The following is a 25,499-nucleotide window of genomic DNA, read 5'->3' on the forward strand; positions in this document are numbered from 1 at the left end:
CAGCAGATAACATTTCCATGGTTAATCTTGCAGATTGTGGTTTCTTTTCAGAATCCTCCTATACATGATGTTGCAAATACATCTGTGTCAGTGGGACATGATTTGTTTGAAATTTTTAGAGGCTGGATTGGCGTGTTTTCTGACTGGCAGGTTTTGACAGCCATTGAGAAGCTACCTAATAGATTTAACTAGTCTTCCTTCAGTAGCATTAGGAGTCCGAGAGTGTGTGTGTGTGTGTGTGTGTGGGGGGGGTTCTCTTTTCAAGAGGAGGATGGCAGAATTAACGTCAAGGATATATTTAGCAAATGCAGGTTATATAACCAACATAGTAAGAAACTGCTAGCTGCTGCTAGATGGATTAGAGTTTGGAAGCTTTCAAGGCAAGGAGATTAATTTGCAGAAGCTTTTGCATTTAAAGAAACACTGTAGCAATTTCTTAATCCACTGCTTCTTTCCTTCCCGTGCTCAGTCCCTGCAGTTCACAGAGGCAGCATTTATGGTTAAGCAGCAGGCTACAGTCTTATTTTTTTTTTATTTTGTCATTAATGTTCTTCAGTTTTGCGAGATACAAGATTACATATTTACTCAAATCCTGCACCTGAACCACCTTTGTTATGGTTTAACAGCCTTAACTGTTAGTTCACTGACACCCTGTAGATGTTTAAAAACACAGACACAAATGCAATAAAATTAATGTATCCTGGAAATGATCAAATGATTTGCAGTTAAACTTTTATGTAGCACAACTCTGTGGTTTTAACACAGTTTTTAACTCGTGTTTCTAATTGCATTGCAGTCTTCACATGTTCACTATATCAAGTGTGGAATGCACTGACAATAAAGAATTTCTAAGGAGCCATTTGCACGTGTAATAACCTGTTAAAACAAAGGCACTGCTTCAAAAAAGTCTCTCTTTTATGGGAGAAGCAGAGCACAGCAACTGTAATACATTATGTATCTGTATGTGCACACACACACGCACACGCAAAGGAAAGCAGTAAGGGGGCCATGCTGGGAAGGTATGTAGGGCAGAGTGGAGAGAACAGGGAAGGACACCAGAACAGAGAGGCAAGGAGGACAGAGAGCACTGGCTGCTTTGAGGAATGACCAGATGGGCTACTAGGGTACCTGTCAGAGTTCTCAGAAATCTGTCCAGTGTGTTGGCAGACCCCCCAATGGAAATCTTCAACGGATCACTAAGTGCAGGAGGCTTGAAAACCCAAGTGTGGCACCCTACTACAGAGGGGGGAGTAGAAAACTGCAGAGGACTACCGACCTGTAAGATTAACAACAGTGCAAGTAAAGTCACGGAGTAAATCCTAAGGGGTAGGCTGGTAGCATTTTTAAAAACAACAACCTCCAGGACAGCAACCAGCATAGGTTCATGGCAAGAGGGAGTGGTTTGTCAATCATGATCCAGTTTTATTTTCTGTGTATGTGAGAACTTGAAAAGTGCATACCAGTAGGCATACTCAGGCTTTATTTCAGCAAGGCCTTTGACCCTCCTACATGAGAGACTGGGAGAAAAACTGTAGTTGTAGGGGTTAGGTCCAGTACTTAGGAACTGGATAGCTAGGTGAGTGAGTGGTAGTACACAAAGGGTTGTGGCACGTGGTATAGTGTCAAGGGTTGTGGCAGGGACTGGTGAAATACAGTAGGAATCCCCTTCGTCCAGTTCCCTTTAGTGTATGTGTAGATACATCCAGGGGAATACAAAACAGAGTCAAACTCTTCCCTGATTATACAACGATGGGTGCAGTAGCTGAGGTTGAAAAGAAGAAGTCTACCAGAGGGTTTGGAAAAGCTGAACTAATGGGCAGAAAGGTGGCAGCTGAGGTTCACTGCAAACAAATGCACAGTACTGCACGTAAGGCACGATGACCCTGGAGAGAGACCCTGGAGGGAGATATCAGCTGGGAGGAGTGGGATTGATGGCAACAGAGCAGGAAAAGTATTTATGGCTGTTGTTCATATTAGATGGACCACCAGGAACACAGTAAGAGGGTAGTAACACCAGCAAACAAAATGCTGTGGCATATCATCAGGAAAATAAGTTTCAGAAGCATTACACAGCCTTGGTTGGATCACTTCTTGAGCACTGCATGCAGTACTGGAGGCCATAGAAGGAAAAAAAACTTATCATGCTGCTGCTGTAAGGAATTCCAGGAATAGCTATCCGAGAGATCCATTGAACAGAGGAGATGAATATGACTCTACGAGTACTGACCAGAGGAGCTAGAACTCGCACCAGAAGAAATCTAGCTACTGCATTGTTAGTGACTATCAAGCTACTGTGTACCATTACCATCTATTTTAAAATTACTGATGTAAACAAAATTGACAGATGTATCATTTTCACCTGTATTAGGAGCTTTTCTCCCCGGGCCTCCGCTGAAAAAGGACCCATGTCCAGTCGGACTTTCTCGGTAAACAAATGTAAAATAAAATAAATAAATAAAATATTGGTGCACAAGATCATGTCAGGAAGATGTGTAGGGCAGAGTTGTAGATAGCTCAGATAATAACTCATCCTGGGCAATGCACTGAACTGAACAAATTTTATTTTATGAAAAAATAGTCCTCCAGTGGATCAAGGTTGAGCCAAAAAAACAAATTCTCCATTCTCACTATACTCAAGCATCCTCTTGTTATACTCGAAGAAATTACTGAAAATTACGGAGGAGCAAAACAAAACATGGAGCTGTTATGTAGCTGCATATCTCCTTGCTAAACTGTACAAACAGCTCCATGCTACAGCCAAAGAATCACAGTGACTGTTGCTACTTAAATATGAATACTGCTGTTAATTAAAGGGACTGATCACACTTACTTCATAGTGATGATTCTACCTCCTGAAAGCTTGCAGTCAGGGCAGCTACCCCCTTCACCCACTCTTGCTACAGCTTTAGTAGAAGAATCATTTTCAGTAAGAATGACAAACAGCAGAGAAGGCAACACAGACAATAGACTGGAAGGACTAAGCATTCCTCAAGTCTTCAAAAGTACTTTTTTGCAGAAGGAGTTGTAAACCCATGATAAAAAAATACAGGATTGGATAGTAGAGAGGAAACTGTAGAGCAGTCATGTAGCAATGGAGTTTGGTGTCTGAGGTAACATGTCAGTTTTGTACCTCTGGCCCCTGACCACAGCATTACCACCCCCAACAGTAAGGCTTCCCATGAGTGCTAAGCTTTCCCCACCTGCCCCACACTACCTTACTCATTTATTCTAAACTTAACCCTAACCCTGCCCCTGCTCCTAACCCCAGCCCTGCACATTACCTTCCAAAAGATCTCTCCATAATAGTACCACTACACAAGACACTCACACTCTGTACACATACAGCAACACACATGCATAACATTAAGCCCATCCCATGCTTTAACCCTGGCCTGCAAAGACTAGTACACAGTACTACCCATAATGTTGAAACTCGGTATATCATGAAGATTCATCTTTAATACACACACACACACACACACACACACACACACACACACAGACACACACACACACACACACACACACACACACACACACACACACACACACACACACACACACACACTCTCTCTCTCTCACTGTAGACACCATTTGGCAGTCTTTTTTTCGATAAACCCAGCATTCTGCAAAGTGTATGTTTTGTTAAAAGGGACACCAGCTCAGTTTGTTGAGAAAATGAACAAGTGCCATACATATCCATAGCTGTTTATATATTTATATATGCATGTACCGTACACCTATGAACCTATGAACCTACTGTATGTTAATTGAATTAAACATTGGCCACACCACAGGTGATCATAAAAAAAAACATAGTTTTTTATGCACGACTCTTCACAATCATAACATATCCAGTCAACACCCACTCAAGCAGCTATGCACACACCACTTCCTACTAGCAACCGTACACATGCACACATCCATGTCAAATACACTGACCTCATAAAGATTACACAACAAGTGCATTCAGTCAAGATACACTTTCACATTCACACAATGTTTTTGCAGGAAGACAAGGCCCTGCACCCTGTACCTCCCCAAGTTATTTGTATCAATGGCACAGTCTCACAAAAGAGGATGAAGTGTATGTATTCTTGTAGAAAAACACTGCCACAACACCAGAAGGTTATTCCAGCAAACATTACTAAAATTAGTCGTGCATATATTCTAAACTGGGCAGTCAGTCTACACTCATGCTACCAAATAATTGTGTGACACCTAGCAATCATTTTACTACCACCTACACAAGCCCAACATTACATGCACAACATTGTGTATAACAAAACACAATCAAACATTGCACCCTCAATATCAGTCAGTTTCAATTATCCTCACAATAATTTCAACCGGAGCACAACACTTGGTCATTTGACTACTCGACCGTATGGAGCGTACACATGCATGTACTGTATGTTTGTGTGTGTGCACTTATCACTGTCTTCCTACATATAGATAATGTATGTGTGTCTGTGCATGTACACAATGGCATGCATGGCAAAACACATTGAATTAACAATGATAGAACTTCCCCCTGATTTTAAAATATTTGCTCTTCCCTATGTGAGGTTTGCACTCCCTGCACCCTTGCAATATAGTATGTAGCAGCTCCAAGGTGACACAGCCTTGAGTGAAGGCAGCTTACCCCTTAGCTATGTCGACCTTGGATGTGGTTTGTATGCAGCATGCTACATTTGGCAGCCTGGCATTTTGCCAGTTTCCTGTCAGCAAGTTGTGCAAGAATGAAACTGCCTTTAGCAATATGCCCAAAAACATAGAGGTATGCATAAATTATATCTGCCAATGTCACCTCTCCCCTGATTGGGCAGGAATATGATACATGAGCTCATATTGTCATTACTTTGTGCTGTAGTACCTGCTGTAGCAACCTACATATTAAGTGACAGTGAGACGCAAAGTACAAGCTTGCCACAGCACAGAATATATTTTTTCCTTATAAAATGATCCACGTTTTGCCATTTATAAACTTTATATTACTTAATTGCTTTCCCTTTGCTTGGTATTTCATTGTCAGTCAGTCTTCCTTTTGCATACCGTGATAAGTTTACACACAAGCATGCACTACTTTCTTTAGGAATTTGCCTCACTGGCTTATGCATATTATTTACCATTAAATGTCCGTCCTTTAACCAAGGGAAAGCTCACAAAGAATGATTATTATAATCCTGCCTTCGTTTCATCTAAAAAAGCAATACAAGCTATTAGGTGACTTGGCTAATTCCTGTACAGCCATCCATGTTACTCTCAGCTGTCAGTATCAGCTTTGTAGCGACTTTGTATGAATAACAGGTAGCTTGATACCTTTTCCTGACAAAGTGAATAAGTTGGGGAAAACTTACTTTGAACTGATTCCCTGGACAAGTAAACTATAATCATCACATTTTGAAATGACCCATGAGAAGATAGCAAAGACCAACTACGCATAAACACGTCCTTTCCCCATCTTAGAGCATATTACTTTGTAGAGAAGATAATAAAGTGCCACATTTAAATAAATTAGGTCTTAACATTGTTTGTTCCTTTGTGTGGCATTTCTGTTCTTTTCAGCTTCCCCAGTGCACACTGTTCTCTGGGTTTGCATGAGAACTCATGGACAACTCACCTTGCAAGGTTTGGGCACCTCTGCCTTCATTCCCTCCCAGTAGCCCATGGACCTATTGAATTTTGTAGCTCCATAGTTATTGCAATATATAATATCAGTTATAGCTGAGAGAAGGACTGAGACTGTAATGTAAGGATGTTTGATACTGGCTGACAGAGAGAGGAATAGAGGGAAGAGTCATAACAATCTACTATTTTTAGCCATAAAAGAACAGCATTTACTTTAAGAAAAATATTAGTACATTTGTTTCCTGTGTGTGTGTGTGTGTGTGTGTGTGTGTGTGTGTGTGTGTGTGTGTGTGTGTGTGTGTGTGTGTGTGTGTGTGTGTGTGTGTGTGTTTTGTCATGTTTCAAGCACAATCTAATGAGTGTTTTTTCTTCAGCTACAAAAATTTACTGACGTTCCATCCAGGGTTCCTGGATGTTAACAGCAAGTCTGAGCACTACCATTCTATGTGAATGGGCAGAACAGGCTGAAGGAGACGAATGCTAAATAAATTAATAAACTCTTGGGGGCACAAAATGCACTGTGGGAAGAAGAAAGATATTCAAAAGTCGCAAACACATCAGACTGGCTACCATACCAAACCTTTCGAGGTGAAGTAAATGAAAAACAGTAATTTAAGTTCTACATGGCTATTAGTATTTTGAGCACCTCAAAATAAGATAATTCTTTTTACCGTCTAACTGTAATGGTTCTTTAAAAAAATGAAACACAAGTCAAACACAGTCATTGAAAAGAGCTTTGGCACTAACTCAATAGTTTATCGTGCAATTCAGTAATTCAGAGTAAACCATTACAAATAGAAAAATGCCCTCAAAGGAAAGGAATTGCAATAAAATATTATCTTAATAATGACGCCTCAGCAGAAAAACAAAATCACATCATTATGGCAACCCTCGTGACCAGATTCTTTCTCTTGATTGCTTGTGTAGTACTAATTGTTTTCATCACTCTCTGTCTGACTGTAGTGGTCTTTTAAATTGGTATGCCTTAATTACACCACTGGGGTTTCATAATTTCCCACAAGCTGCAATTTTTAGGCCAACGACTCCTTTGCTAAGAGGGTTTGGAAGTGTCTTCTTTGTTCCTTTGGCAGACCCTGGTTAACAAATCCTCTGCTGAGTCACTGTGACCTCTAGGCTGTATGTAGCCCATGAGCCTTTCGGTAATCCTAGACATCACCACATTCTCCCCATGCTCAATCTGCACTCCATCCACCCTTTTATGTAAAATTTCTGCCTTGCCATTAGCTTCCAAACATTTCAAGCCATACATACTAAATTTTGGCCTAGGTCTGTTGCTGTGGTTAGGCCTGGATTCCTGTTATTTAGTGGCTTCATTGTACATTGCAACTTTTGAAGACATGGGAGCAGAAAAAGGTTGCGCTACAGATTAGTGCTCCACATGTTTAATTTTGTTTTATTTCTGTGCCTTAGTGTCATTATGGATGTAAAGAGATGTGAAGTAAATCATTAAATCATCTTCTCAGTGAAAATAAAGAGCTTTAAATGTTTATTAATAAATAAATTCATGTTTGTAAACTGAAGCATCAGAGCCATGTCTGCATACTCCAGGTTTCATAGAAATGTCACCCCTCAGTTTTCTTGTCTAACCATCATTCGCTGATATACATGTATGTAATATGGTTTAGTTTCAATGAACCTTTGGACTATCTGATCTCTCCCGTTAAACATCTCAGTGACCCAGAGCCATTCCTGCAGGGGTCAGGGCTGCAAATGTGGAGATAGCAGCCAGATCTAAGTTACAGAGGCATAAAGCCCAGGTTGAGACTCGAATTACCAGTGATTAACATGAGACAAGATGCTGGAGAAGTCTGCAAGGAAAGGTGGGAGTGAACATTCAACTCCAACCGACTCCGCTGGGGGAAAAGAGGTGCTCTAGGTACTGGACTGCTGATACCTTGTGGAGACCAGGGTCTAACACGTTCAGGTAGACAGACAGCAGTGTTGCAAAGGGATATGTACCTGATAATGTAAAATGACATGCACGCACTGTAACCATCCAAGCAGAAGTATGGAAGGCACACACAAGCAGGAAGATGGAGTAGTAGGCCCTACTACATACCTGCTGCACTGTGAGTGTATCTATCAGCTGCTAAAATCATTAGAGGGCCTCGTGCTCCTTACTGAGCACTGTTTTAAACAGGAATTGTCAAGTTTTTCTTATCTATTCCTGTTTCATTAAATCCTGCCAAGTGAGAAGAGTGAGACTGTGGAACATTAGATGCCCACATTGCTGTAATGTCACACTTGGTATGCTCTACAAATGTAGAGGTATGGGATGCAGAAGCATTTACCCCCACCCCCGCAGAAATGCTGTTTTTGTAGTTTTTAGTTGTAAATTGTATGATGTCAAATGTTCATTTTCTTTGAAAGTGTATTCAGGTTTTAGCCATTCATCCAGCATTGGGGCCTAAATACAGAAAATACTTCTTTTCCTGTTTCTCATGGATGGCAGTTGCTGGAGACAAACTCCCCCACCCCGACTGTAAATTGGCCTGCTATGAAGTAACTATTTTCTGAAATTAGTAAATTACCCCATGGATTGATGGGGGTGCTAATGTCCAGGAGAATGGTGAGAACATCTAGATCCATGGGACTTCAAGAGAGGCTTAAGGGGACAGAAAAAAAAACATGGAGGCACCAGCAACATTTATGTGACTGTTGTGTAGTGTTGTCTGCCCTTTATTGTTTTGTTTGACTCCCTCGGCTTTCACATCAATATGCAAGTTGTCAAAGCTGTATCCCTTTACCTTGCCAGGGTAAGGTGTACTACACAGACATGGTCAGAACAATTTGAGCATTGTCTAGATGATGATGTCTTCCTTGCCTGAACAAAATCATTAATCCCAGTTCAGCTTCAGATTCTTCAGCTTCTGCAAACATAAAGACAACAGTCATCCCACCCTGGGATTGCAAATAATTCTGGATACTTCTCTTTTCTCTGCGACAGGTGTTACTCTACCATTTTCTGATATAGTTTGTCAGTGTAATATGAATGATAGCACGGGAACAAATGAGACCTTGGTTTCATTGTTTCTGTTGGGAAAGAGTATGTAATTTACACACTGAGGATCCCAGCCTTGTACAGGCTTAGTTCTAAGTAAGCTAGCTTTTATTTTGGAAAAGTTTCTTGAATGGCATGTGATAGTAAGGCATAAGAGCTCAAGAGTTAGTTTATGTATTTATTTACATTTGATTACCAGGAAAGTTGGATTCGGTTGAAGCCTATTTTCAGCGAAGGCCCGGGCAGAAAAGCTCCAAATTATTGCAAAACATTTTAAGAACAATTTTACAGTCTTCAAAAACAAAACAAAAACATCTGTGGTTTAAATAATTATTTTTATTTTTATTGTTTATTTTAATAATTATTTTTATTTTTATTATAATTATTTTATTATAATTATTAATAGTTTGTTAATTATAACAAATAGAAGATTGCATGGTACAAGGACTGGCCCTTGCAATAGTGGCAACTGAAAAGGTGCAATAAAATGGAATTAACAGAAGCTCCTGTAGTGTGGTTGTTTACGTAGCTATAGGACTACTGTAACAGCTGCTTCCATAACTGAAATTTTAATCATTCATAAGAGATGAATCCCTTTGTGCTGCCTACAAAAAGCGCATCTGAGAGGAGGCATTTCTCTCTCTGTCACTCTCACTCCTGATGAATAGAGTTAGAAGGGTAAGAAAAGAGACTGTTTTGTCCACAGTGGAGGCTATTCTGTCCATCACAAAGTAGGCTGAAGTTCTAGAAAGCAAGCTTATGCCAAAATGCATTGGCTGTGTTGACAAGTATCATGAGAAGAAAAATTAAAAACAGTAGACAGTGAGGCTTGAACCTTGTGAGGGCTTTGGTAATAGACAAATTGTAGCACCTTTACATATGGTGGAAAAAGTGCCATTATTGAGGAAAGTGTTACATATGCAATAAGGTAGTTACAGTGAAAATGAAAAAGGCCTTCAGGAAATGTTGATGTAAGCTATGTGGCCAATTTGGCCATAACTAAGTAGTTTAGATAGTAACTGCCTTTAAGTCTTTACATGTATGAGAAATTAGTTTGAGTTGTGGTGATCTCTGTGCAAGAGAACAGGTATTTTTAGCAAGAAATTAGTAGAATTAGCCAACTGTGGTTGAAAATGATTTTTTTAAGTGAACTCCCAAGAGTTTTTGAAATTGTCCTGGGTGAATTAGGACCAGCTTCCTGTTACCAAAGCCTGATCACACAAGGCACAAATTTCTGATGCAATTCATCCTCCCTACTAGACAGATTGAAAATGTATAGAGCTCCTTTGAAGCATTTTGCAGGGTAGGCTGTGCCCCTTTGTTGGGGTTTTCCCTCAAGTTGCCAGTTTCTAAATATTTTACTTCCAACGTTTCACCATTTTAGAGGAAAGGAAAAACACAAACATATCAGTACATTATGTAAACATTATATAAAAATGCTTAGAGACTGTGGTGTGGGGTAGCCCTCCTTTGTAAAAACATTTAATATGTTCTGTAATGTGAAAAAAGCAGCTATTTTATATCAGTCTACCTGGCTTCAGTAGTGTGGCCTATGGCAGGCTATGCATGGGATAGCTAGCTTCAGTGAATTTAAACAAGCCTGTTAATTGTATGGTGTGTCATTAGGTGACAGGGTGAGGGTGGGTATTGTTTCATTTTTACTGGAAAGAAAATTAATTCCTGTCCATCATGACTGCGCTATTTAAATTTGAAGTAGTTTGCTTTCACCTGTTTGGCCACATTTTTTACATTTTTCTGTGTTGCTTGAGAGATTTAAATAATTTATAGGGGTATCCCTGTAGAAAAAACAGGGATTAATTGATTTAAAAAATCACTATTTCATCATGTTCTGGTATTCCTATAGTGTATATAATTGAGATAATGGTGGAAACCAGAATGTCTAGGAGAAAATCGAGGCACAGGAAGCCATGAAGTGATCAGGGGAGTAAGTCTAATGGGGGACAGGACTGAAAGGAAAGTTGTTTTCTGCTCCACTGTTAGCAGCACCTTTATTTTATTTCTAGTGCTCTACTGAAGTTTATTTTTATCATTTAGTAAATTATATCATGTTACCGCCACCGTCTGCCTTCCCTCTTAGTAAATTGCATCCGTTGAATTGTACACTGCACCCAAAGTCAGTAGGAGAACATCTGAGAAGCTGCATGCCCAGTTGGCTTTGTGCACTCCTGTCAGGATAGGCAAGAATGACACTGACCTACTGAGACCTGCATTGTACTTACAGTGCTGTATAGTAAGATCTTTATTTGACCCCAAAATAGCTGTGATTATTTCCAGAGACCCTTTATTGACTACTGAGGGTTCTGTATTTTGCAATAAACAAAAATAAAAAGACCTCAAATTTTTAAAAGAAAAACTGCATGCTAAGTTTTGTTTTGAGCTCACAAAGCCAGAGCAATCACCATGTTGTACACTCACTGGAAAACAGATGCAGCATTCATCCTGTTAGTAGCTAACAAGGCCTGTCATATTTATATATATATTATATATATGTGTGTGTGTGTTTTTGTGTGTGTGTGTACATGTGTATATGCAAGTGTGTGTGCATGTGTATATACACGTGTGCGTGTTTGTGTGTGTACACGTGTGTGTTTGTGTGTGTGTGTGTGTATGTATCTATATATATATATATATATATATATATATATATATATATATATATATATATATATATACACACACACATATATACATATAAATGTGTGATGTTATATATATATATATATATATATATATATATATATAAATGTATCGGAACCATCACATATTCAAAATATTGAATGTCTGTAATGCCGGCAGAAGTGATCAAGCAGTGGTACGATCACACAATGCCAGCATTACTTTGTGGGAAATAGTAGTTCATGGAGGAGATGGTGGTTCAGCAGGGAGAAGGAATTTACAGTTCTCTCATGTTGATTTTTTTTCTTTTCTTTTGATGTCGTGACATAGTCTTTGTATGGCATCCAGGTAACTGTTTCCCCTCCTTTAGCAGACATGGATCTGAAGTGACATTGTACTGTGACATGTACTTACATCACTATTCTATTTATGCTTTCTTCTTTGACGTAAGGTACCTGTTACTGAATGGCATATACTAAGTATCAGTTTCCTAGGCCAACCAGGCATCAGTGAAAGTCAGACATCCCTTTTGGTGTTGTTTACCCAGAATTTGTCTTGGGAGACGTCACTCTGATATCACTGCTATTGAACCCCAGTCATGAATAACACAGGTGTTACCTTCTCTATGACTGTATCTTTAAATTCTGTTACTTAACCACTTTAAGCACAGTTTACAAATGTGGCAGAACTTCTAAGCTCTGTTCTTTGTTCTCTATACACTTCCAGAAAATGTCATAGTTTGACATCAGAGTATTGCTGATAGTGGTTTAAGCATAGGTGTAATGTAAGAATCGGAGAGAAGTGACACACTCACATTTTAGGTAGGCAACTCTTATTGCCTGGCATTTAGATAGGTGAATAAACACTATTTCAGATATCCACGCAAAACCTTTACATGAAGAGAAAAGGAAGACCAGAAGGTACATTTCATTGATATATCTTATTTTGAGATTGGTAGTATCAGCTGAGTTAAGTAAAAGAGACTGCAAGTGTCTTTTTTTAGCAAGCATTGTATCCACCCCTTGGAATCTTAATCGTTTGGCAGTGTTTAATTGAAGTCTTTGATAGGAACCAGTCCAGGAAAACAAGTTTCACTGTATAAACTTGCTTGAAGAAAGCAGTATGTAGTTGTGCATTCTTTTGCGTGAGCTCCCTCTATTGGAGAAATCTATTAAGTGCCAAAGTTTTTTTAATACCGTTTGTATTATTTATTGATATTTATTGACATTTGATTTCTGGGAAAGACCGACTGGGTAGAAGCCCATTTTCAGCGGAGGCCCAGGAAGAAAAGCTCCAGACTATTACAAAATATTTTAAGAACAATACTTTCACAATCTTCAGAAATGAAACAAAAAAAATCTGCAGTTTAAGTAATTATAACAAATTAGACATAATATAAAAACATTGGTTAAGAATTATTCAAGGTATATGAGAATCATTAATATTTAGAGAAATTTTAGACAGTTTATAGAGAAGTTAAAGGTAAGTTAATCTAATAGAAATGGGAATTGCAGTATGAAGTGAGGAAAAATAGGCTTATGATGTATTCAGAAAGTCCGGGAAGAAAATTTCATAGAAGTAAGGAATTAAGTGAAGACTGGAGAGTAAGGAGATCTAAGGAATGAAAAGGTACTTGCTCACTATTTAGGGATATAGTTTTGAGCAAGAACAGAGCCATATTTTAGCTAGTAAGTCTTTCAGAGTGGTTTTGACAAATGGAAAGGAGGGTATAGACCTGATAGATGCAGGTAAGGAGTTCCAGACCTTGGCAGCCTTGTATGAGTACAGACAATGCCCAGCAGATTAGTTTAGGGTTTGAGACAGACAGGAGTTCTTGGTCACTGAATTGCAATGACCGACTGGGAACATAGTTATGTAGAATGATTTTTAGTGCTGGGCAGGCAGATGGATGCTGGATAATTTTATAGGTGATAAGAAGCTGTGTATATTTTAGTTGATGTGACAGTTCTAACCAATTTAGGCTTTCAGTGCTATATAGTGGTGGGTTCTGAAAGGGGTATATGCTGCAGATTTAGCAACTATGTTACAGCATTGTTCACATTTTAATTTTTGTGACGCCTGGAAGGTAGGTAAGGATGGCAACACAATAAAGAAGTGTGAGGAGGAGATAAATAATGGCAGGTGTAGTTTTAGTTGAGTCGGTGAGATTGTTTTTGGCTCTGTAAAGTATCCCTAGCTTTTGATGAGTTTTTCCTATCCAATTTTGTATATGCAGGTCAATTGTAGGATTGTCATCCACTATCACCCCTAATAGTTTGCTATGAGAAGTAGCTTCAGTGGTTGTATTATCAAGAGTGAGGGCTTTACATTTTAGTTTTTATTGAAAGAGGAATTTGGGGGAAAAAGTAGTAGTTTGGTCTTTTTTGGGTTGAGCATGAGTTGTGAGTTACAAAGCTGTGTTTCAATGGCTGTTAAAGCTTCCTGAGTAATTTTTTGGAGGTGTACCATGTCAGATGTGCAAATGAGAGTGGAATCATCTGCATATTGTATTAGGATGGCCTGTTGCGTGGATGTGGAGAGGGTGTTAGTGAAAATGTTAGAGAAGTAGACCAAGGACAGAGGCTTGTGGTACACCAGTGGTGAATGAGAGGTAAGGAGAGAGTGTGGAGTGCCATTTTACTTACTGATACCTATTGGACAGGTAGCTTTTGAATCACAGAAGGTAGGGCTGAGAAAGACCTAGTGAGAACATTTGAAGTAGACATTTGCTGTGACAGGCTTTAGACAAGTCTAGAAATAAGGAATAGACAAGTTTGCAGTTATCTCTAACTTTATTGACAGAATCTGTATAGGTTAGCAGGGCAGTCCTAGTACAATGGGAATGATGGAAACCATGTTTAGGGATAGGTGTTCTTCCTGCAGGAGATAGTCTAGCAATTGTTTTTCAATATACTTTTCAATGTTTTTGGAGAAGGGAGATAAGATTGCTTTAGGTCTAAAGTTATTGATATCTGTTGAATTTCCTCCTTTGTGCAGAGGGATAATGTGTGACTTTTCCAGAGAGAGGGAACATGGATTCCAGGACTGACCTATTTATAAGGACTGAGTCAGGATAGGCAATGCTATTGGGTGCTCTTTTTAGATACTCAACGAAGGTACGCCCATTCACGCATGTCTCCACACAGAAGATGCTCTAGCTGAGAATCGAACAGGACAACGTCTTACTGTGAGACAAAAAAATATTCTCTAAAGGACTAGCCACAATGAGAAGTTTAAATATATTTAATAATAAAAGAACATGAAAATACTAAATATCTATTTACAATAAACGCCAGAGTTTCAATCACAGGAAATATTAAAATAACACCGATGAAACAATTCACAGAGATACAGAAAAACGGTACTTAACTAATCTCACTATATTTTCATGACTGATCTAAGCAATTACTCTTCCCTGGTTACTTACTAAAGCAAGGCAAGATGAAGTAGGTGAGTGATCCTTCTATGTCAGGTTACAAAAACAGACTGCTCTGAGACTTCAGTCTCATCTAGTATTAAAATGTCATTTTAGTCCTGAATTACAGAATGACATCACATATGTCTTGCCATCTGACTTCTGTTTCTCATATTAGCCCCCTTTACTAGGAACTGGATCAGAATCTTACATGTATGTGTTACCATACAAATAGCTAGAGCTTTGCTAAGATGTGTTATAGCATCTGGAAGCCATAAAACAATTTCAACACTTCCACCCTTCCAGGTAGTGATTAGTTCACTGCTAAGGACAATAAAGCAAGATTACTAGTCCTTGTTTTACAGACATTTTGTCTCTGGCTGCAGTCAGAACTGAAAGATACAATCTTTATGGCCTAAGTTAAGTAATTTAATTTCAGACTATTTTTCAAAGTTAGCTGGACTGAGATTAACCTCTTCTCTTCCAGTATCCTCTGTTACAATATTAATTTCAACGGCTGTAATAGTCTTTAAAAAAAAAAGTCTGCTTTTTGTGAGATTTACAATCCCTTACTCAGTGACAGATGAGTGCACTACCACTGCAGGGCCACGTCCACAGAATGAGTTTCCACACAGCAACTCTGGCTTCAGTGCTTCACTATTTGCAGGGTCACTGTACTTGCATTTTGGCCAATCACTGCTAAATGGTGTTCAAACAGTAGGCCCAACTGTCAGCCTTCCCCTGCTTAGTTTATTTCACACACTCAACTCTTCCAGTGTCCAGATCAAGCACACAACCCTGGGTCTACAAAGCTGAAATCGGTGCTCCATCCCCCTATCCCTTGGAGGCAGCAATATGGTCATTTTTTTGTCAGCGTGGAAATCCTGAGAGCTACTCTGAAAACAAACACTGCATTATGGGGCAGGTTCAAGATAGAAGGTCAGGGCAAGTAAGTCAATTCTTTGAGCCTAAACTCAGGAGATTGTTTCTGTCCCAAAAATAAAACTTCTTTATCTGTAAACAAAAGTGTTGACATGGTAATCTCATTTTCGGTTTCTAGTGGAATGGTGTTATGTTTTGCTTTTCACACTTTGCATGGGATAACTTCATCTGAGTCCCCTGATTCTGTGTACCTACTTTTTAAGGCAACCTTCACAGATGAGATAAGTAGCATTTCACCTGCCGTGATCATCCTATGAGGGGAGACAGATTAGATAGTTAATATACTAAAATTGGTAGCTCCATCATCTGAGTCCAAGTAAAGTTTTAAAATAATTGTCAGAATTAGTAAAGTGAGCACTAGATATAGGTTGTATAGCACTCAATGGTTAAAAGTGGAATGAAAGATACATTGACAGGAAGTCGGGATAGTTGTCTAAAGGGAAATGTGCACATTAGTAAAAGTTTAAAGAAATCACAGCGGCATGATATTTTCATGCTGTATCTCTTAATTTTCTCTGAATTTGTAATTTAAGATCTACAACTGCAAGAGATGTAGGAAAGCTAAAAACTGTGGCTTTGCGTAGGCACCAGAGTTCAGCAGTTATAAAATAAATTACTTATGTAACACTTTAAAGAAGTTAAAAGTACTTGAATAGTAGTATTGCCTGTGATTTCTGTACATTTATATTATCAGTACACTTTTCTAGTTATGATCTATAACTACATATATATATATATATATATATATATATATATATAGATATATATATATATATATATATCTTATATCTGGAGCATTTCTCCCCGGGCCTCCGCTGAAAACAGGCTCTGTGGAACCTAGTCGGACATTCCCGGTCAACAAATGTTAAATAAAAAAAAATAAATAAAAAAAAATAAAATGATAGATGCACATTTTAAATGTTCACAATAAATCATATGTTTGTCATCTGTTTATTTTTGTTACATGTTAGAATGTGAAGAACATGCAGATACACACTTGTTAAGTATCATGTCCAGTATGCCTAAAGACCTAAATATTCCAGAAGATATGAGCCTTTTGTGTAGAGTCATGTTTTTACCAATGTTTTCTCTTCTATCTTTATTTTCCTAATTTTCTTCTTGATCCTTCTATTCTCCAAGACATCTCATTCCTTTATGTACACACACTCATTCATAACTGAACACATGCACAGATATAGACTTACCCACACACAACTAGTCTTTCATATACCCACAAAAAGCACTGATGCCCAGAAACATGCATACAGCATTCCTGCTTCATATCTGGTAATTTACATTCCAGCTCTGTAATACTGTGTGTTTTACATCCACATATCTTTTCTGCAAGAGAGGGAAGGCCTCCACCCCAGGCTGCAGACAACTAGATAGTGTATGTCTCTAGCACCATGTTCTGGTAGGCCATTACATTTTAGTTCAGTGAGTTTGAAGCAGTATAGTATAATGAAGACTTAGAAAAAATGTTTCTGCTGTTGTAAAATAGTTTTAATGTTTCAGGGTTTGAAAGAGTAATTTTACCAACAAAATTTGGGTTTGCAGAGTTTTTTTGGCCATTTTTGTGTGAGCACTTTCATAATAATATGTACCGCTGTGTTTCATTGCAGCACAGATAGAAGTAATCCCGTGCAAGATTTGTGGGGACAAGTCTTCTGGAATTCACTATGGAGTCATTACTTGTGAAGGATGTAAGGTAGGTACGTTAGGTGCATGCTTATTAACTGGTGGTATAGTTATTTGAAGGTCTGACTCTGACATTATTACTGTTATTAAACTTACCGTTTAGCACTGGATGGTGGTCTGTGTAGTGGGACATCATCAGTGCCCTGCCTCCTGCTATGTTTGTAATCTGTGTCTGGAATGTAAGCAGGTCAGTGGGGACATGGCCAAAGTTGCTAGAGTAGCAGGTTTTGTGCTACCATGCATATTCCGAAGGATATAAAGTCTGAAATGTAATTGTCTGTCATTTATTTAGTAGCTTCAATCTTCTGTGATTTGTAAAAAAAAAACATAAATTTTATGAGGAGTAGACCAAATTATGAGCCAAAAATCTGGACAATTGAAAGGTATAGGCCTCCTTGAATATCCTTGGAACCACACACCTCAGCTTGTTTGCTGAAGAATTCTGGACAGAACCAAAAATAATAAGATAGGGGGACAAAGTCCCAAAATCAGGAACAATTTTTAAATATTACTCTTAATTAATTTATAAAGTTCATAAAACACCAGTTTTTGCATAAACATGCATTTTCTGAACTATAAGAACTGTGAAACTATATTGACTGACATTACTGAATTGACTGTAATCCTCAGTGACTTAATACAAAATCAGAAATTTTATGAGAGATGGGACAAAAATGTAAGACAAAATCAGGGACATTTAAAAATTCAGAGACAACAAAGAGGAATGATTGGAACTCTTTTCCTCCTGAGGTTATATAATGTGACACTTCTAACTAAGCGCCACTAGGTGGAGGCAGGGGATGTGGCTAATGCAAGAAATGAGGGAAGAAGGCTGCACAACACATGTACCTCCACATATATGTCATGCTGACATGCTCATTTTTTTATTTTATTTATTTGTTGTTACATTTTTGCTCATGAACAAAAAAAAGGCAAACACAGTGACTACAGTCCTGTTTTTTGCCAGGAATTTATGTTGTTAAAAGAAAGCCCTGCAATTTTACATTTTAGAGGATCTAAGCATGAAACTGCGAAAGAAGGCCAATAAGTAAAATAGTCTGCAGTGTTTATTGTACAGCGACCTAGAATCAATTGCCTGAGTGAAGTCTGAATTTGTAACTTCTCTTTTATTTAGTCTCTCCATCCACATTCTCCCAGTGAGTAATTGCAATATACTTCGCAATATCGCTAGAAATTCGAATATGCCTAGCAATGCCTCATGCATTTGCAATATCTTTAACAGTGTCTCATGCAACTGCAATATCAGTAGCAATATCTCTTGGCTGTCTAGAGACATTTATGGTTCTTGAGCCCTACAGTTCTTGAAGCTGACTTTTTCATGGTATAGTGTTCTCATATTGTTAAGTAGTGTCAGTGGCGCAACAGGCACACACTCGGCTTTGGTGCAAAAGGCTATGGGTTCTATTCCCACACCAGGTAGATGGATTACTGACACTACATTACAGCATAAGAGGGGGTGGGTGCTGTGCTCCTGAGTGTGTAGTCCCTCAGATAAGATGTTAAACTGAGGTCCCATCTGTCTGAGTTGGTGGTAGCTCAGGTAAAAGATCCTAGAGCACCTATTGAAAAGAGTAGGGGAAGTTTTCCATGCCTGGCCAAATTTCCCCTGGTACTTTAAATACCACCTTGGGTCTCTCCTGAAAAAAGGCCACTAACCTAGTGGGACTAACCCAGTTATGAAAGTATAAGTAAATGATAAACCATAATAATATGACATTTCTGGAGATCTAATTTCTGCAGTAACACAGACAGAATTAAGGCAATACAGCTGTGGAGGACAAAAATGGTATATGATCTGTACCAGAAGGCCCATGGTAAGAGTCTAGAAAAGCTAGATGCATGCAGAGTAGAGATTATAGCACCATAGCAGAAACCTTTAGCTATTCCAAAGAAATCCACAGAATCCAATTTGGTGTACTCTTTCAAAAAATATATATTTAACATCAGACCAAGAAGACACAGTTCGAAGATGCAAGGTAGAATGCCCAGAGGAAATGCGTAGAAGCATTATTTCACAGAAAGGTGCTGTATACTAGGAACACACTTTCTGAGGAAGTGGTAGTGAGAGAATGGAGTGACATAATTCAAGAATGCATGGAGTAGAAATAACCTACTACTTATGTAGGGTTTACAGCTTATATGATCCTATCCTCTGTCAGACTCTATGGTTCTGTGTGCCAGCCACTTTTTTCTGCAAAATTATGCACCCAGTCATCATTTCCAAAAAGCTTGCTACTGTTAACCTCAGGTCATGACCCTGCAATTCACTTTTTTGTTTGAATAAAATTTTAAAGCAACCAAGTAAGAAGTAAAAGTCCACAGTGGTAAAATATACCATACAGGATAAAAAGAAAACCCACTGGAGCCACCATGATCAGTTAAAGCTTTATTTAACACACAGATAAGCACTTTCTAGTATTAGCTCTTCATCAGATCTAAAAACAGCTAAAATCAGCCATATTTAAATAAATAACCAATTAGAATCAATAGCAGAACATATGGCCCTTCAGTAAGGGTTTTAAAGCCATACTAGCATTTAACCCATTTGCCACAGTGGGAGGCTACCCATGTTCTATCTAGTACTTGTCCATGGAAGACAGGTTTGACAATATATCTTCGTTTTGTGGATGACATATTTATTTTGTGGAGTGGTACAATTGAAGAATTATTGTTATTTGTTAAATACTTGGAAAACACAACAGATTTTTTATGTTTTACTGTTAGCTATTCTGCTGAATCAATAGATTTTTTTTTAGATGTGAAAATTTATAAAGACTTGACTGGCAAATTAAAAACCAGAGTATATAGAAAAAGTTGTTGGAGAAATATCATGTTAATGTATGGTAGTATGCACCCAAGGCACATTTTTAATAATGTAGTGAGTGGGCAGGGGCTAAGAATGTCTAGACTGTGTACTGGAGATAGTATATATGAAAGTGAGTTAGACAACATACAGTATATGTTTGCTAGTCGTGGCTATCCAACACAAAGAGTTATGAGAAAAATAGCTAGGACAAAAAGTTGGAGAAGGAATAGAGGCAAGCCATGTAATATGGGCAGTTCTGACAGTGGGGCTGTTGTTCATGAACAGAAGTTAAACAATAACCCATTTGTGAGAATAAACTTACACTGTAATAGTGATATTGATGCCATTTCCCAAGTGATAAAAAAGAACTGGAAGATCGTGCACACTGATGAAAAGCTGAAAGCACTAATAGGTCCCCACCCCAGATTTGCTTATACCAACAGGCAAAATCTGAAGCAGATTTTATGTAAGAACATACTTCCCAACAGGTCCATAACAGATAGGAAGAAGTTGGGAACTTTTAAATGCAAGAAATGCAAGGCATGTCAATATGTAAAAAAAAATAACATCTTTGTACACCCTGTGTCAGGTACAAAGTATATATCAAGATTACATGCAGACTTGTTACTGCGGTGGTGGTGCTGCTGTAGCGTTGTCGCCTCACAGTAAGACGTTGTCCTGTTCGATTCACAGCTAAAGCGTCTTCTGTGTGGAGACATGCGTGAATGGGCATACCTTCATTGAAAGTTGTGCGTCAGGGTTGGCAACTCGGTATGTAAAAATCTTCTGCCAATCATTAGCGGACTGGAGTTCCACTGTGGCGACCCCTAACCGGTAAAAGCCAAAAGATACAACAACAACATGCAGACTTGTTGTTGTTGTCTTTCGGCTTTTCCCGGTTAGGGGTCGCCACAGCGGAACTCCGGACCACTAATGATTGGCGGTAGATTTTCACAGTGCCGAGTTGCCAGCTCGATGCCCAGCCTTCAACGAAGGCACGCCCATTCACGCATGTCTTTTGGAATGCCACTCGACCCGCGGGGAGGACATGCAAACTCCTCACAGAAGGCATTCCCCGCACTCCAGCCGAGAATTGAATGAGAGGACCTCTTGCTGTGAGGCAACAATGCTACTGCTGCACCACCGCAGCTGCTGCAGAACTAAAAATGTGGTGTATGTAGCTGAGTGCATATCATGCCAAGCATTTTATGTTGGGAAGACTAATAGATAAAACATTGCATACTGCAACATATGAGTGACATCAGATTATGTTTAAGAAGTAATGCTCTATATCAACACATTGAAACAAATAAAGAGCATATATTTCAGTTTATGGTGTTATACATTCAACAAGTGAGTGGGGGGGGGGGTAACAGTGTACACAGTACTGGATACCTGAATTGCAAGCTAACGATACACCTGGGTTAAATGCTTGTATGCCTTTTAATCCCTTATTGAAGGGGCGTAGGTTCTGCTAGTAATTCTAATTGGTTGTTATTTGTTTAAATATGGCTGATTTTAACTGTTTTTTTTAGATCTGATGAAGATCTAATGCTTGAAAGCGTTTATTTGTGTGTTAAGTAAAGTTTTAACCGGTCGTGGTGGCTCCAGTGGGTTTTCTTTTTATCCTTTTTGTTTGAATAAGTTGAAGTATTTTGAAGTATCATGTTTAATTTACTTTAGGCATAAATCTTTATATGTCCCAGTTTAATCATTGGTTTTATGGTAGGTGAGTAGAAATGCATTGTTGGAATACTGTTTGCTCAGTAAGCATTTTTCAAAAGTAATTTCAGATATTTGGGGGGGGGGGTAAATCCCCCTAATCCTCCCAAACACCTGTCACTGTTATAATCACCTTTGGGTCACTGTAAGACAAGGACAGAAAGACGTCCATTTTGCAGTCAGTTTGGGGACATGGTTGTTTTCAGTATACTGACAGAAAATTCAGATCTGCGTAGCTAGCGATTGACAAATTCACTCCCTGGCTTTATTCCTTTTCATTTTTGATGTCACTCTCTTACCCCCAATTCTCTTCCTAATTTATTTGGTGACTGCTCCCCTGCCCTTCACGAGTTGTCATTTTACAGTGTCGCTTTTTTATCTGCTGTTCTTCATTTTATGTTTGGATTGTAGGCAATGATACGTTGCTTCCATGTGTGGCTTTGTCACTGACATCTCTAGAAATCAGTTTCCTGCTGTTGACACCATTTGTTTTACCAGTGTATGTGATATCCTGTTAAAGTCCTTATTGCAAGCGTATGTAAGAGGGTACTAGCCTTTGTCTTTCTGTCTTCTCTAGCTGCTTGCTCATATCCTTTACTGTTCTGAACAGTTTGTTTACTTTTTTTGATAAATTTGTGTTTGCCTGATGGACTTTGGACTACTTTTTAAAATCTGTAGTTCTGTTTTTAGTTACATTTCACTATTTGAATTACCAATCCAATTGGAAACTATAGTGTCATTTTTCACGAGGTATAAGCTGTCCTTGAACTACCAGTGATCTGCTGTGACTCACTTTGCATGGTACATCCAGGAGAGAACTACGCAGTGCTGCATCAACCATCTCTTCCTCCCATTCCTGCCATGTTACTTTCTGTTATATCACTGAATCAGCTCTGCTCATTATGTATACATTGCTGAAACCTCCAAGATCTACAGTCATGTCCCAAGGTGGTTATGGGATTTGGAACACTTACTGCTTCATCATTCACTGTCCTTCTGGCACTGTGCCATCTTAAATCAGACAGATTTTCAGTTCAGTACAAGAATGCCAGCTTGTGCTCTGACACTTCTTAGCATGCTGTGATGTGAACAAAACACCAACGTGTTGTGCTCAGAAGAGCTGTGTAGTCAAATACTCCTAGCCAAATGTAGTACACATTCCACATCCTGCAGGAAACTTTTGTTCAGGCTCATTTAAAAGTGACCACTCATTAGTAGTGACTGTAGGTTCTTTTATTTAAAAGGCTGCAGTGTGCACCACATTAATTCACAACACAGAGCATTTTTAAGGGCAGGTTTATGCTTTATTAAATTTTAAATCCTTGTCAGATACCGTGTAATCCCCAGATTCCCAAAGAGCAAGGAACTGCATGTCTGATCAGGTGGGACTCCAAATAGATGTTAAGGTATCATGGAACCTGTAATTGTGTCTCATCAGATGGTACAGTGTGCTAGATGCTAACATTATAGGATGCACTGAAGTTGGTAATATACAAGAGCTGTATTCTTTGTCTTCGTAGATTCTGGGCTCACTGCAGATGGTGATGTGTTGAGGCAGAGCCATACATGCCTGTCAGTTTGTCTCCACAAAAGCATCTGTAGCATCCTTGTTCCTCATCCACAGCACTCCTTGTTCACTCAGGATGTAGTGCCATGCAGTAGGCATATCAATTCTTCCTATCATTTAGGATGGTGTCCAAGATATTATGCCCTACCCCACCCCCAAGTCAATTTGTAGAAGAAGCTGGTCTTACTGTTGAGCACAGGTGAGTGACATTGTTACCTGCAGTGTTCTGACCTCTTACTTTATCCATGGCAATCCCTGCCTTCTCCCACCTTGGGGAGTTGGAGATTTCTAGTAATAGCTTCCTTACCTCCTTCATCTACCAGACTGTAGAGCTTTTGTTATTGATGCCTACCAGTCCTACTTTCCTGAATTTACCCTTTCATTTCTCTAAAAACTTTTGACTATGAAGGATAGTTTTTTGCAGATGTTTTGGTGCCATAAGATGAATATAGATTATTACTGCAACAGCTGTTGGTTATTTTCCATCCCTTCATATACTTTTTGTGTACGTGTCCTGTTTTGCCAAAAGGTGCTTTCCTGTAGTTTAGTTCGTCATGCTGATTACAGCCAAACCATAGAAACTTCGCACTGGTCTTTGTTGACGTTGCCAAAAACATGTATTTTCAGATCTTTATGCCAACTAGTTCTCTGCTATTTCTTTTGAATTTAAATGGCATTAAGTTTGAATTTGTGTTTACTTGGGGTCTTGTGGGCTTCCAGAGGGGAGCCATTTGACACATTTATGGCATTGTCTGACAGATTTTGCTCCTTTCCCAGTGTTTGTATGGCTTAAAAGAGGTTATATTTGTAAAGGAGATATAGGGACAGTGACACATTTTCTTTTATATGGGTGCCTGCCACTGGTGTGTTGGCTAATAATATGGTGTCTGGTTTGTGATCAACTGATAGGCACGGATTTCTTTTTATCAATCCAGAATCCATGTCTTACTTGTTAATGAGATTAAAAATCCACACTTCCAAATGCAATGCCTGATCTGTGTCTAAAAGGAAACAAGTAGTAGATATTATTGAATAAGATCAAATGATTCCTTCCCCTTTCTTGATACAGTTTTATTAAAATCTTCGTAAGCTTCTTCACAGGCATGTTTTGCAATAAAACTGGTTTGAAGACCAGCTCTCCAATGCAGGATTTTTACTTCCATTAGTAGGACCAGTAACCCGCTCACAGCCCAGACACTGAAGTTACCAGCTGTGTTAGGGTTAGGTGTGAGGGCTGTACCCTACTCTCACATGCTGAGTGGATATTGGAATTCAGTAAGCAGGGATTTCTGTTCTTCTTAGTGTGAATGTCTTGGGGTATGAATAGCTTCAGGCTAAGCTCTATGTTGAAGTGGAAGATCAGGGCTGCAGCAGGTATCATGCACAAGTTACCTGTGGTAGGCACACCTATCTGTGTTGACTTGGCATCATTGCACATTTTGTTCCATCAAAGAGGATAGGTAGAGTGTAATTTATTCTGAAAAATGCTGAATCGGCATGTAACTGAGGGTCACAAGAAAGAAAATCATCACATAACTTACATTTTTTCTTTTCCCCGTCAGAGCTGAGCATCTGCCACCACCATATTTCCTCATTCACCAGGTGTACTGGACCCACCTTAGCTTCTCCAGCACCCAACCCAACCCACGTTTGGGGCCAATGAGGAGAGCAAGGACACTGGTGAAGCATCATCCTGCCCTAACTCCCTGACACCAGCCTTGTGAACTTTGTAGGTACTGCCATTAGAGATACGTGCATGATTTTTTGCATATGTAAACTCCTGACTACGCAGCACACTCCTTATGCAGCAGGGAGTTCACCAGTCTTATAATGCTGCTTTATTACAACGAACTTAGGATGCCTTCCTCCCCCCAGGATGGGTGAGCCAACACTGGCCATTCACTGCTATCCTTCCTTTGTGGCCTCTCCTGTGCTGTGCTGATAGCTGAACACGGGTCATCTGGGGAGCGGTTAGGGCTTTATCCCCTTGCACCATTGGGCCACTCCACATCACTATATTATTAAGTGGGTTGCAGAA

General features: G+C 39.1%; 1 protein-coding gene across 1 annotated transcript in view; it reads left to right on the plus strand.

The window, feature by feature from the left end:
• The window catches only part of LOC122787328 (nuclear receptor ROR-beta-like), a 236,934-nt gene that overhangs the window by 91,889 nt on the left and 119,546 nt on the right, over positions 1–25,499 (plus strand). Inside the window, exon 2 of the mRNA XM_044053974.1 lies at positions 17,270–17,355. Coding sequence (XP_043909909.1) covers positions 17,270–17,355 — 86 coding nt within the window. The remainder of the gene's footprint in view (positions 1–17,269; positions 17,356–25,499) is intronic.

This window comes from Protopterus annectens, chromosome 13.part0 (genome assembly GCF_019279795.1).
Source record: "Protopterus annectens isolate FY-2018-M chromosome 13.part0, PAN1.0, whole genome shotgun sequence".
NCBI classification, from domain to species: domain Eukaryota; kingdom Metazoa; phylum Chordata; order Ceratodontiformes; family Protopteridae; genus Protopterus; species Protopterus annectens.